Genomic DNA, 12,523 nt, shown 5'->3' on the forward strand with positions numbered 1-12,523 from the left:
GGATCAGTGACTGGTCTGAAACCTGCTAACGTGTCTATCCTTGTGTACTATCTGTGTGGTTTTGTGTCTGGATCAGTGACTGGTCTGAAACCTGCTAACGTGTCTATCCTTGTGTACTATCTGTGTGGTTTTGTGTCTGTGTCTGGATCAGTGACTGGTCTGAAACCTGCTAACGTGTCTATCCTTGTGTACTATCTGTGTGGTTTTGTTTCCGGCTGCATCCAGAGTTCTGATTGTGTAGCGCTGCTGATGGATGGTCATCTCACACGGGTCCAGCAGCGCTGTGCTCCGCTTGTTTAGAACTACACTGGCCGTAGAGTTACGTTGCTGAAACAGCTTCCCCCCTTGTGGCCATAGAGTTGATCAATTATTTCCCCCCTCGGTGAAACATAGCCGTGCCGTTCCTGTCCACTTCAGCCTGCCTCACAGAGTCCCTGCTAAGCCCCCGGAGCTGAAAGCAGGCCAGACCACCAGTACAGGCCCTCAGCTCCTCCATGTTGTAGTAGGCCACTGGTAGAAGGACTCTCTGGATGCTGACAGTGGACAGAATAGAGAAGCTTGGTCATGTCTGTCTCTGCCTGGTTTCCCTGGTGATGTGGTATATATATTCAGCTCTCCCAGCCTAGCTTCCACTAACCCCAAATAGTTTTATTTTTTTAAACCTTCAAGGGCAAACAGCCGCGGCGTAATGTAATGAGATTGCAGGCAGAAGCGACCAAACTGAAAGCAGCCATTTTCTACAGCTGTCAACTTCTTGTTGAAAGGGCCGACTTATTCTGATAGCTCGAATGGCAGCGCCAGGGTGACGGGGTGGGGGAGGGGATGAATTGGGGAGTGTGTGTGTGTGTGTGGGGGGGGGGGGCAAGGGTGCAGAGAAGAGAGGGGCGCAGGGAGAGGAGGAGGGAGAGGGTGGAACCTCCAGGGTTATAGCTGCTTTGCATATTGAATGTTTTCTCTCCTCTTACCCCGTTGCAGCCCGTTCCTGTCCTAGCAGGACTAGTGCAGCCTTTCAGATCAAGCCTATTTCCACACCACACACTTCATATTTTAAAAGCTGGGTGCATAGGTTTGCGTGTGTATGTGTGCACGTGGCGTGCCCGTGTGTCCTTCTGCCTCTTTTGCATTTAGGGGTATTTATTTGTGGGGACGTGTGCGTTCTCCCCGGTCAGCGTATCCATGGGTTTTGTCTAAAAAGGAAGATTGATGGGAAACATTATGTCTGTGTTGTCATCTTGAAGAATGACACATATCTAGTGATTAACCTGATGTTTCCACCGTCATCGAAGCTCTGCTGTGGAATGCCAACAGGACAGTGGAACAGTACGTCTAGAATATCACACTTCCATACACAACCACATCATCCACTACCCCCCACCCAACACCACTCAGCCTCAGTTGAACTGATTTCACTGCTACCACCATGGCTAAGCTTCATCCCAAATGGCAGACTATTCCCTATATAGTGCCCTGGTCAAAAGCAGCGCACTATTAGGCAACAGGGTACAGATTGGGACATAGTCTAAGTCCCTTAGTCTTGTTCCAGTCCCTTCCTGCTGTGTGTCACATTTGGTCCTCTGGTATCCAGGCCTCCTCTCATCCCATAGAAAGCACTAGTGAGTGACCATAGGTTGGACTGCCGGGGAGGGAAGGGGGTCACAACATATCCCTTTTAATGCCCAGCCAGAACATCTCTAATCCCCAGTGCAGAGGTCGGGTCTGATGGTATAGTATGGAGTGTGAGGTGTAGCCAGTCCCAATATTCTGTCTTGTCTGTTACACTGGAATTTGTGCTATATTTCCTATATACTACTGTATGGATGACACACATATGTACTGTACAGCAGTATACTGTATGGATGACACACGTAAGTACTGTACAGCAGTATACTGTATGGATGACACACGTAAGTACTGTACAGCAGTATACTGTATGGATGACACACGTAAGTACTGTACAGCAGTATACTGTATGGATGACACGTAAGTACTGTACAGCAGTATACTGTATGGATGACACACGTATGTACTGTACAGCAGTACACTGTATGGATGACACACGTATGTACTGTACAGCAGAATACTGAATGGATGACACACGTATGTACTGTACAGCAGTATACTGTATGGATGATACACATATGTACTGTACAGCAGTACACTGTATGGATGACACACGTATGTACTGTACAGCAGTACACTGTATGGATGACACACGTATGTACTGTACAGCAGTATACTGTATGGATGACACACGTATGTACTGTACAGCAGTATACTGAATGGATGACACACGTATGTACTGTACAGCAGTATACTGTATGGATGACACACGTATGTACTGTACAGCAGTATACTGTATGGATGACACACGTATGTACTGTACAGCAGTATACTGAATGGATGACACACGTATGTACTGTACAGCAGTATACTGTATGGATGATACACGTATGTACTGTACAGCAGTACACTGTATGGATGACACACGTATGTACTGTACAGCAGTATACTGTATGGATGACACACGTATGTACTGTACAGTAGTATACTGTATGGATGACACACGTATGTACTGTACAGCAGTATACTGAATGGATGACACACGTATGTACTGTACAGCAGTATACTGTATGGATGATACACGTATGTACTGTACAGCAGTACACTGTATGGATGACACACGTATGTACTGTACAGCAGTATACTGAATTGATGACACACGTATGTACTGTACAGCAGTACACTGTATGGATGACACACGTATGTACTGTACAGCAGTATACTGAATGGATGACACACGTATGTACTGTACAGCAGTATACTGTATGGATGATACACGTATGTACTGTACAGCAGTATACTGTATGGATGACACACGTATGTACTGTGTACAGTATACTGTATGGTTGAGATTGTATGTGCTGTGTACAGTATACTGTATGGATGACACACATATGTACAGTATACTGTATGGTTGAGATTGTATGTGCTGTGTACAGTATACTGTATGGATGACACACGTATGTACTGTACAGCAGTATACTGAATTGATGACACACGTATGTACTGTACAGCAGTATACTGTTAAAAAAATATATATATATTTCACCTTTATTTAACCAGGTAGGCTAGTTGAGAACAGGTTCTCATTTGCAACTGCGACCTGGCCAAGATAAAGCATAGCAGAGTGAACAGACAACACAGAGTTACACATGGAGTAAACAATTAACAAGTCAATAACACAGTAGAGAAAAAAAGGGGAGTCTATATACAATGTGTGCAAAAGGCATGAGGAGGTAGGCGAATAATTACAATATTGCAGATTAACACTGGAGTGATAAATGATCAGATGATCATGTACAGGTAGAGATATTTGTGTGCAAAAGAGCAGAAAAGTAAATAAAAACTGTGGGGATGAGGTAGGTGAAAATGGGTGGGCTATTTACCAATAGATTATGTACAGCTGCAGCGATCAGTTAGCTGCTCAGATAGCTGATGTTTGAAGTTGGTGAGGGAGATAAAAGTCTCCAACTTCAGCGATTTTTGCAATTCGTTCCAGTCACAGGCAGCAGAGTACTGGAACGAAAGGCGGCCGAATGAGGTGTTGGCTTTGGGGATGCTCAATGAGATACACCTGCTGGAGCGCGTGCTACGGATGGGTGTTGCCATCGTGACCAGTGAGCTGAGATAAGGCGGAGCTTTGCCTAGCATGGCCTTGTAGATGACCTGGAGCCAGTGGGTCTGGCGACGAATATGTAGCGAGGGCCAGCCGACTAGAGCATACAAGTCGCAGTGGTGGGTAGTATAAGGTGCTTTAGTGACAAAACGGATGGCACTGTGATAAACTGCATCCAGTTTGCTGAGAAGAGTGTTGGAAGCCATTTTGTAGATGACATCGCCGAAGTCGAGGATCGGTAGGATAGTCAGTTTTACTAGGGTAAGCTTGGCAGCGTGAGTGAAGGGAGGCTTTGTTGCGGAATAGAAAGCCGACTCTTGATTTGATTTTCGATTGGAGATGTTTGATATGGGTCTGGAAGGAGAGTTTGCAGTCTAGCCAGACACCTAGGTACTTATAGGTGTCCACATATTCAAGGTCGGAACCATCCAGTGTGGTGATGCTAGTCGGGCAAGCGGGTGAAGGCAGCGATCGGTTGAAAAGCATGCATTTGGTTTTACTAGCGTTTAAGAGCAGTTGGAGGCCACGGAAGGAGTGTTGTATGGCATTGAAGCTCGATTGGAGGTTAGATAGCACAGTGTCCAATGTCGGGCCGAAAGTGTATAGAATGGTGTCGTCTGCGTAGAGGTGGATCAGGGAATCGCCCGCAGCAAGAGCAACATCATTGATATACACAGAGAAAAGAGTCGGCCCGAGAATTGAACCCTGTGGCACCCCCATAGAGACTGCCAGAGGACCGGACAACATGCCCTCCGATTTGACACACTGAACTCTGTCTGCAAAGTAATTGGTGAACCAGGCAAGGCAGTCATCCGAAAAGCCGAGGCTACTGAGTCTGCCGATAAGAATATGGTGATTGACAGAGTCGAAAGCCTTGGCAAGGTCGATGAAGACGGCTGCACAGTACTGTCTTTTATCGATGGCGGTTATGATGTCGTTTAGTACCTTGAGTGTGGCTGAGGTGCACCCGTGACCGGCTCGGAAACCAGATTGCATAGCGGAGAAGGTACGGTGGGATTCGAGATGGTCAGTGACCTGTTTGTTGACTTGGTTTTCGAAGACCTTAGATAGGCAGGGCAGAATGGATATAGGTCTGTAACAGTTTGGGTCCAGGGTGTCTCCCCTTTGAAGAGGGGGATGACTGCGGCAGCTTTCAATCCTTGGGGATCTCAGACGATATGAAAGAGAGGTTGAACAGGCTGGTAATAGGGGTTGCGACAATGGCGGGATAGTTTCAGAAATAGAGGGTCCAGATTGTCAAGCCCAGCTGATTTATACGGGTCCAGGTTTTGCAGCTCTTTCAGAACATCTGCTATCTGGATTTGGGTAAAGGAGAACCTGGAGAGGCTTGGGCGAGGAGCTGCGGGGGGCCGGAGCTGTTGGCCGAGGTAGGAGTAGCCAGGCGGAAGGCATGGCCAGCCGTTGAGAAATGCTTGTTGAAGTTTTCGATAATCATGGATTTGTCGGTGGTGACCGTGTTCCCTAGCCTCAGTGCAGTGGGCAGCTGGGAGGAGGTGCTCTTGTTCTCCATGGACTTCACAGTGTCCCAGAACTTTTTGGAGTTGGAGCTACAGGATGCAAACTTCTGCCTGAAGAAGCTGGCCTTAGCTTTCCTGACTGACTGCGTGTATTGGTTCCTGACTTCCTGAACAGTTGCATATCGCGGGGACTGTTCGATGCTATTGCAGTCCGCCACAGGATGTTTTTGTGCTGGTCGAGGGCAGTCAGGTCTGGAGTGAACCAAGGGCTGTATCTGTTCTTAGTTCTGCATTTTTTGAACGGAGCATGCTTATCTAATATGGTGAGGAAGTTACTCTTAAAGAATGACCAGGCATCCTCAACTGACGGGATGAGGTCAATGTCCTTCCAGGATACCCGGGCCAGGTCGATTAGAAAGGCCTGCTCACAGAAGTGTTTTAGGGAGCACTTGACAGTGATGAGGGGTGGTCGTTTGACTGCGGCACCGTAGCGGATACAGGCAATGAGGCAGTGGTCGCTGAGATCCTGGTTGAAGACAGCGGAGGTGTATTTGGAGGGCCAGTTGGTCAGGATGACGTCTATGAGGGTGCCCTTGCTTACGGAGTTAGGGTTGTACCTGGTGGGTTCCTTGATGATTTGTGTGAGATTGAGGGCATCTAGCTTAAATTGTAGGACTGCCGGGTTGTTAAGCATATCCCAGTTTAGGTCACCTAACAGAACAAACTCAGAAGCTAGATGGGGGGTAATCAATTCACAAATGGTGTCCAGGGCACAGCTGGGAGCTGAGGGGGGTCGGTAGCAGGCGGCAACAGTGAGAGACTTATTTCTGGAGAGAGTAATTTTCAGAATTAGTAGCTCGAACTGTTTGGGTATGGACCTGGAAAGTATGACATTACTTTGCAGGCTATCTCTGCAGTAGACTGCGACTCCTCCCCCTTTGGCAGTTCTATCTTGACGGAAGATGTTATAGTTGGGTATGGAAATCTCTGAATTTTTGGTGGCCTTCCTGAGCCAGGATTCAGACACGGCAAGGACATCAGGGTTAGCAGAGTGTGCTAAAGCAGTGAGTAAAACAAACTTAGGGAGGAGGCTTCTAATGTTGACATGCATGAAACCAAGGCTTTTTCGATCACAGAAGTCAACAAATGAGGGTGCCTGGGGACATGCAGGGCCCGGGTTTACCTCCACATCACCCGCGGAACAGAGAAGGAGTAGTATGAGGGTGCGGCTAAGGGCTATCAAAACTGGTCGCCTAGAGCGTTGGGGACAGAGAATAAGAGGAGCAGGTTTCTGGGCATGGTAGAATATATTCAGGGCATAATGCACAGACAGGGGTATGGTGGGGTGCGGGTACGGGCGGAGGTAAGCCCAGGCACTGGGTGATGATGAGAGAGGTTTTATCTCTGGACATGCTGGTTGTAATGGGTGAGGTCACCGCATATGTGGGAGGTGGGACAAAGGAGGTATCAGGGTGTGAGGAATAGGACTAGGGGCTCCATTGTGAACTAAAACAATGATAACTAACCTGAGCAATAGTATACAAGGCATATTGACATTTGAGAGAGACATACAGCGATGCATACAGTGAACACAGGTGTTGAATTGGGAAAGCTAGCTAAAACAGTGGGTGAGACAACAGCTAATCAGCTAGCATAACAACAGCAGGTGAGATGGCATTGACTAGGCAACTCGGCCGACAGATAAAACAAACAAGCAGAATGGAGTACCGTGATTAATGGACAGTCCAGCGTGCATCAGCTATGTAGCCAAGTGATCAGAGTCCAGGGGGCAGCGGTGGATGGGGCAGGGGGGCTGGGCTGGCGAGTGTTATCCAGGTTAAGAAAACTAACAATGACTAAATAGCTTGTAGCTAGCTAGCTGGTTAGCTTCTGGAGGTTCTTGAGTGTGTTCTAAAAATAAAGATAATAGCGATTCCGTATCACATTGGGTGAGGCAAGTTTCCGGAAGGTATAAACAAAAAAAAAATTAAATCGGGAAGAGATAGAGTACATATGGGCCACTGCGTTTTTGGGACGCGGCGGGACGGTTAGCAGGCCTGTGCTAACAAGCTAACAGATTAGCAGGCCGGGGTAAACAAGGTAGTAGTTAGCGGACCTGGGCTAAACAAGCTAGCAGTTAGCGTGCCGAACTAGCAAGGAGATAGCGAGGGCTAGAGAGTTAGCCTTTGGAGGACGTCGCGATGGGGTGAGTCTGTTTATTCCTCTTCGTGCGGTGATATGGATAGACCGGTCGTAGTCAAGGTATTGTAGCCCAGGAGTATGCTAGGAGCTCTGGCCGGGCTAGCTTCAAGCTACGTGGGTGGAAACGCTAGCCAGGAGTAATCAACCAGGGTTGCTGTTTAGCTCGATAGCTAGTTGCGAGGATCCAGCTGAAGAATGTTCCGTTTGTGGTGGGAATCCGGGGGTAAAAAAAATTAATTAGGTCCGTTATGCTCTGGTTAGCGTCTCGTTGTTCGAACTGGCGAGAGCTTTCCGACCTAAAGGTTAGTTGATGACCGCTAGCATAGCTGGTAGTTAGCTGGCTAGCTTCAGTTGAGAGGGTCCGGTTCCGAGGTAAATATAACTACTTTAGGAAAGTAGCTACATTGGCGGGTTGCAGAAGAGTATTTGGAAGCTTAGGTTTAGCAAAATGTTTTTAAGGATATGCGAAGAAAAAAAATATATCTAAAACGAAAAAGAGACGATATTTACAGAGAGACGATACGATATATAGGTTGTGATCCTATATACTGTATGTTGTATGGTTGTGATCCTATATACTGTGGATGATCCTACACGTATGGTTGTGATCCTATATACTGTATGTTGTATGTACTGTGATCCTAGCATACTGTATGGATGGTTGTATTTACTGTGTGTTGTATCCTAGTATACTGAATGGATGTACTGTGGTTGTGCTCCTATATACTGTGTGTTGTATGGTATGATCCTATATACTGTGTGTTGTATGGTGATGGATGAGTTGTATATACTGTATACTGTATGGTTGTGATCCTATATACTGTGTATGTTGTATGGTTGTGTGATCCTATATACTGTGTGTTGTATGGTTGTGATCCTATATACTGTTGTATGGTTGTGATCCTATATACTGTGTTGTTGTATATCCTATATACTGTATGGATCCTACATACTGTATGTTGTACAGCAGTATTTGTATGGATGACACATCCTATATACTGTGCAGTTGTATGGTTGACACACTGTGTACTGTGTGTATACTGTATGGTTGAGATTGTGATCCTATATACTGTGTGTTGTATGGTAGTGATCTATATTATGGTAGTCATTTGATGTTGTATGTTTCTGATCCAGATACTGTGTGTTTGACATAAATTGTGAAAACTGTGTGTTGTACGGTTATATAACTGTATGTGCACTTTTCATGTAGTTGTATGGTTTGATCCTATATACTGTATGTTGTACACCTATATACTGTGTGTTGTATGGTTGTGATCCTATATACTGTATGTTGTATGGTTGTGATCCTATATACTGTATGTTGTTGTATTTTTGTGATCCTATATACTGTATGTTGTATGGTTGTGATCCTATATACTGTATGTTGGTTGTATGGTTGTGATCCTATATACTGTATGTTGGTTGTATGGTTGTGATCCTATATACTGTATGTTGTATGGTTGTGATCCTATATACTGTATGTTGTATGGTTGTGATCCTATATACTGTATGTTGTATGGTTGTGATCCTATATACTGTATGTTGTATGGTTGTGATCCTATATACTGTATGTTGTATGGTTGTGATCCTATATACTGTATGTTGTATGGTTGTGATCCTATATACTGTGTGTTGTATGGTTGTGATCCTATATACTGTGTGTTGTATGGTTGTGATCCTACATACTGTATGTTGGTTGTATTTTTGTGATCCTATATACTGTGTGTTGTATGGTAGTGATCCTATATACTGTGTGTTGTATGGTAGTGATCCTATATACTGTGTGTTGTATGGTTGTGATCCTATATACTGTATGTTGTATGGTTGTGATCCTATATACTGTATGTTGTATGGTTGTGATCCTACATACTGTGTGTTGTATGGTTGTGATCCTATATACTGTATGTTGTATGGTTGTGATCCTATATACTGTATGTTGTATGGTTGTGATCCTATATACTGTATGTTGTATGGTTGTGATCCTATATACTGTATGTTGGTTGTATGGTTGTGATCCTATATACTGTATGTTGTATGGTTGTGATCCTATATACTGTATGTTGTATGGTTGTGATCCTATATACTGTATGTTGGTTGTATGGTTGTGATCCTATATACTGTATGTTGGTTGTATGGTTGTGATCCTATATACTGTATGTTGGTTGTATGGTTGTGATCCTATATACTGCATGTTGGTTGTATGGTTGTGATCCTATATACTGTATGTTGTATGGTAGTGATCCTATATACTGTGTGTTGGTTGTATGGTTGTGATCCTATATACTGTATGTTGGTTGTATGGTTGTGATCCTATATACTGTGTGTTGTATGGTTGTGATCCTATATACTGTATGTTGTATGGTTGTGATCCTATATACTGCATGTTGCATGGTTGTGATCCTATATACTGCATGTTGTATGGTTGTGATCCTATATATTGCATGTTGTATGGTTGTGATCCTATATACTGTATGTTGTATGGTTGTGATCCTATATACTGTATGTTGTATGGTTGTGATCCTATATACTGTATGTTGTATGGTTGTGATCCTATATACTGTGCACTGCATGAACAATATACTGAATGTCTGCCATGGCTGGCAACCTTGGTGTTGTGACTGTGTTAGAGAAGCACCAGGAATAACATTGGTGATGTACAGGATTGAAGGAAAGGAGGGAAGGAAGGAGAGGGAGGAAGGCAGTGACTCACAGTGCCCCTCTATCTTTGTGTTCACAGGCAATCTGGAGGAACCGTCATTAAGAACAGGTAAGGAGGAGGAGGGGAGGAGATGGTTGCACAAGATAACAGACTAAATAAACTCTACAGGATACACAGTTACCCACGTTCACATGTACTACATAGACTTGCATTCACTTACAGTACAAATACACACACATATTTACCATCAAGTGCTCACACGTACAACACACACACACACCACTGACATTATGTTGTCTAGCAGTGAACAGTTCTATTCTACCTCATTCGGCGATGCTGATTTCCTCGCTCCGTTCACACATTCAGAGCACTGTGTCTCACCTTTCATGTGTCACTACATGCCCTGGCACAACACAGCCCAGGTCCTTCTGATGAGTCTCTACGTGCCCTGGCACCACACAGCCCAGGTCCTTCTGATGAGTCTCTACATGCCCTGGCACAACACAGCCCAGGTCCTTCTGATGAGTCTCTACGTGCCCTGGCACCACACAGCCCAGGTCCTTCTGATGAGTCTCTACGTGCCCTGGCACCACACAGCCCATGTCCTTCTGATGAGTCTCTCGTGCCCTGGCCACACCACTGATGAGTCTCTAGCCCAGGTCCTTCTGATGAGTCTCTACGTGCCCTGGCACCACACAGCCCAGGTCCTTCTGATGAGTCTCTACATGCCCTGGTACCACACAGCCCAGGTCCTTCTGATGAGTCTCTACATGCACTGGTACCACACAGCCCAGGTCATTCTGATGAGTCTCTACATGCCCTGGCACCACACAGCCCAGGTCCTTCTGATGAGTCTCTACATGCCCTGATACCACACAGCCCAGGTCCTTCTGATGAGTCTCTACATGCCCTGGCACCACACAGCCCAGGTCCTTCTGATTAGTCTCTACATGCCCTGGTACCACACAGCCCAGGTACTTCTGATGAGTCTCTACGTGCCCTGGCACCACACAGCCCAGGTCCTTCTGATGAGTCTCTACGTGCCCTGGCACCACACAGCCCAGGTCCTTCTGATGAGTCTCTACATGCCCTGGCACCACACAGCCCAGGTCCTTCTGATGAGTCTCTACGTGCCCTGGCACTACACAGCCCAGGTCATTCTGATGAGTCTCTACGTGCCCTGGCACCACACAGCCCAAGTCCTTCTGATGGGTCTCTACGTGCCCTGGCACCACACAGCCCATGTCCTTCTGATGAGTCTCTACGTGCCCTGGTACCACACAGCCCAGGTCCTTCTGATGAGTCTCTACGTGCCCTGGCACCACACATCCCAGGTCCTTCTGATGAGTCTCTACGTGCCCTGGCACTACACAGCCAAGGTCATTCTGATGAGTCTCTACGTGCCCTGGTACCACACAGCCCAGGTCCTTCTGATGAGTCTCTACGTGCCCTGGCACCACACATCCCAGGTCCTTCTGATGAGTCTCTACGTGCCCTGATACCACACAGCCCAGGTCCTTCTGATGAGTCTGTACGTGCCCTGGCACCACACAGCCCAGGTCCTTCTGATGAGTCTCTACATGCCCTGGTACCACACAGCCCAGGTCCTTCTGATGAGTCTCTACATGCCCTGGCACCACACAGCCCAGGTCCTTCTGATGAGTCTCTACGTGCCCTGGTACCACACAGCCCAGGTCCTTCTGAGTCTCTACATGCCCTGGCACCACACAGCCCAGGTCCTTCTGATGAGTCTCTACATGCCCTGGCACCACACAGCCCAGGTCCTTCTGATGAGTCTCTACATGCCCTGGTACCACACAGCCCAAGTCCTTCTGATGAGTCTCTACATGCCCTGGCACCACACAGGCCAGGTCCTTCTGATGAGTCTGTACGTGCCCCGGCACCACACAGCCCAGGTCCTTCTGATGAGTCTCTACATGCCCTGGTACCACACAGCCCAGGTCCTTCTGATGAGTCTCTACATGCCCTGGTACCACACAGCCCAGGTCCTTCTGATGAGTCTCTACGTGCCCTGGCACCACACAGCCCAGGTCCTTCTGATGAGTCTCTACGTGCCCTGGTACCACACAGCCCAGGTCCTTCTGATGAGTCTCTACGTGCCCTGGTACCACACAGCCCAGGTCCTTCTGATGAGTCTCTACATGCCCTGGCACCACACAGCCCAGGTCCTTCTGATGAGTCTCTACGTGCCCTGGCACCACACAGCCCAGGTCCTTCTGATGAGTCTCTACATGCCCTGGTACCACACAGCCCAGGTCCTTCTGATGAGTCTCTACATTCCCTGGTACCACACAGCCCAAGTCCTTCTGATGAGTCTCTACGTGCCCTGGCACCACACAGCCCAGGTCCTTCTGATGAGTCTCTACATGTCCTGGCACCACACAGCCCAGGTCCTTCTGATGAGTCTCTACATGCCCTGGCACCACACAGCCCAGGTCCTTCTGATGAGTCTCTACGTGCCCTGGCACTACACAGCCCAGGTCCTTC

The 12,523-nt window shown here is 47.0% G+C and overlaps 1 protein-coding gene across 1 annotated transcript in view; it reads left to right on the forward strand.

Annotated features, from left to right (window-relative positions):
• LOC115137806 (zinc finger protein neuro-d4-like) overlaps window positions 1–12,523 on the forward strand; it is an 87,627-nt gene that overhangs the window by 10,809 nt on the left and 64,295 nt on the right. Inside the window, exon 2 of the mRNA XM_065024568.1 lies at window positions 10,094–10,123. Within this exon, the coding sequence (XP_064880640.1) occupies window positions 10,094–10,123 (30 nt within the window). The remainder of the gene's footprint in view (window positions 1–10,093; window positions 10,124–12,523) is intronic.

The sequence above is a fragment of the Oncorhynchus nerka genome, linkage group LG11, assembly GCF_034236695.1.
Source record: "Oncorhynchus nerka isolate Pitt River linkage group LG11, Oner_Uvic_2.0, whole genome shotgun sequence".
In the NCBI taxonomy this organism is placed as follows: domain Eukaryota; kingdom Metazoa; phylum Chordata; class Actinopteri; order Salmoniformes; family Salmonidae; genus Oncorhynchus; species Oncorhynchus nerka.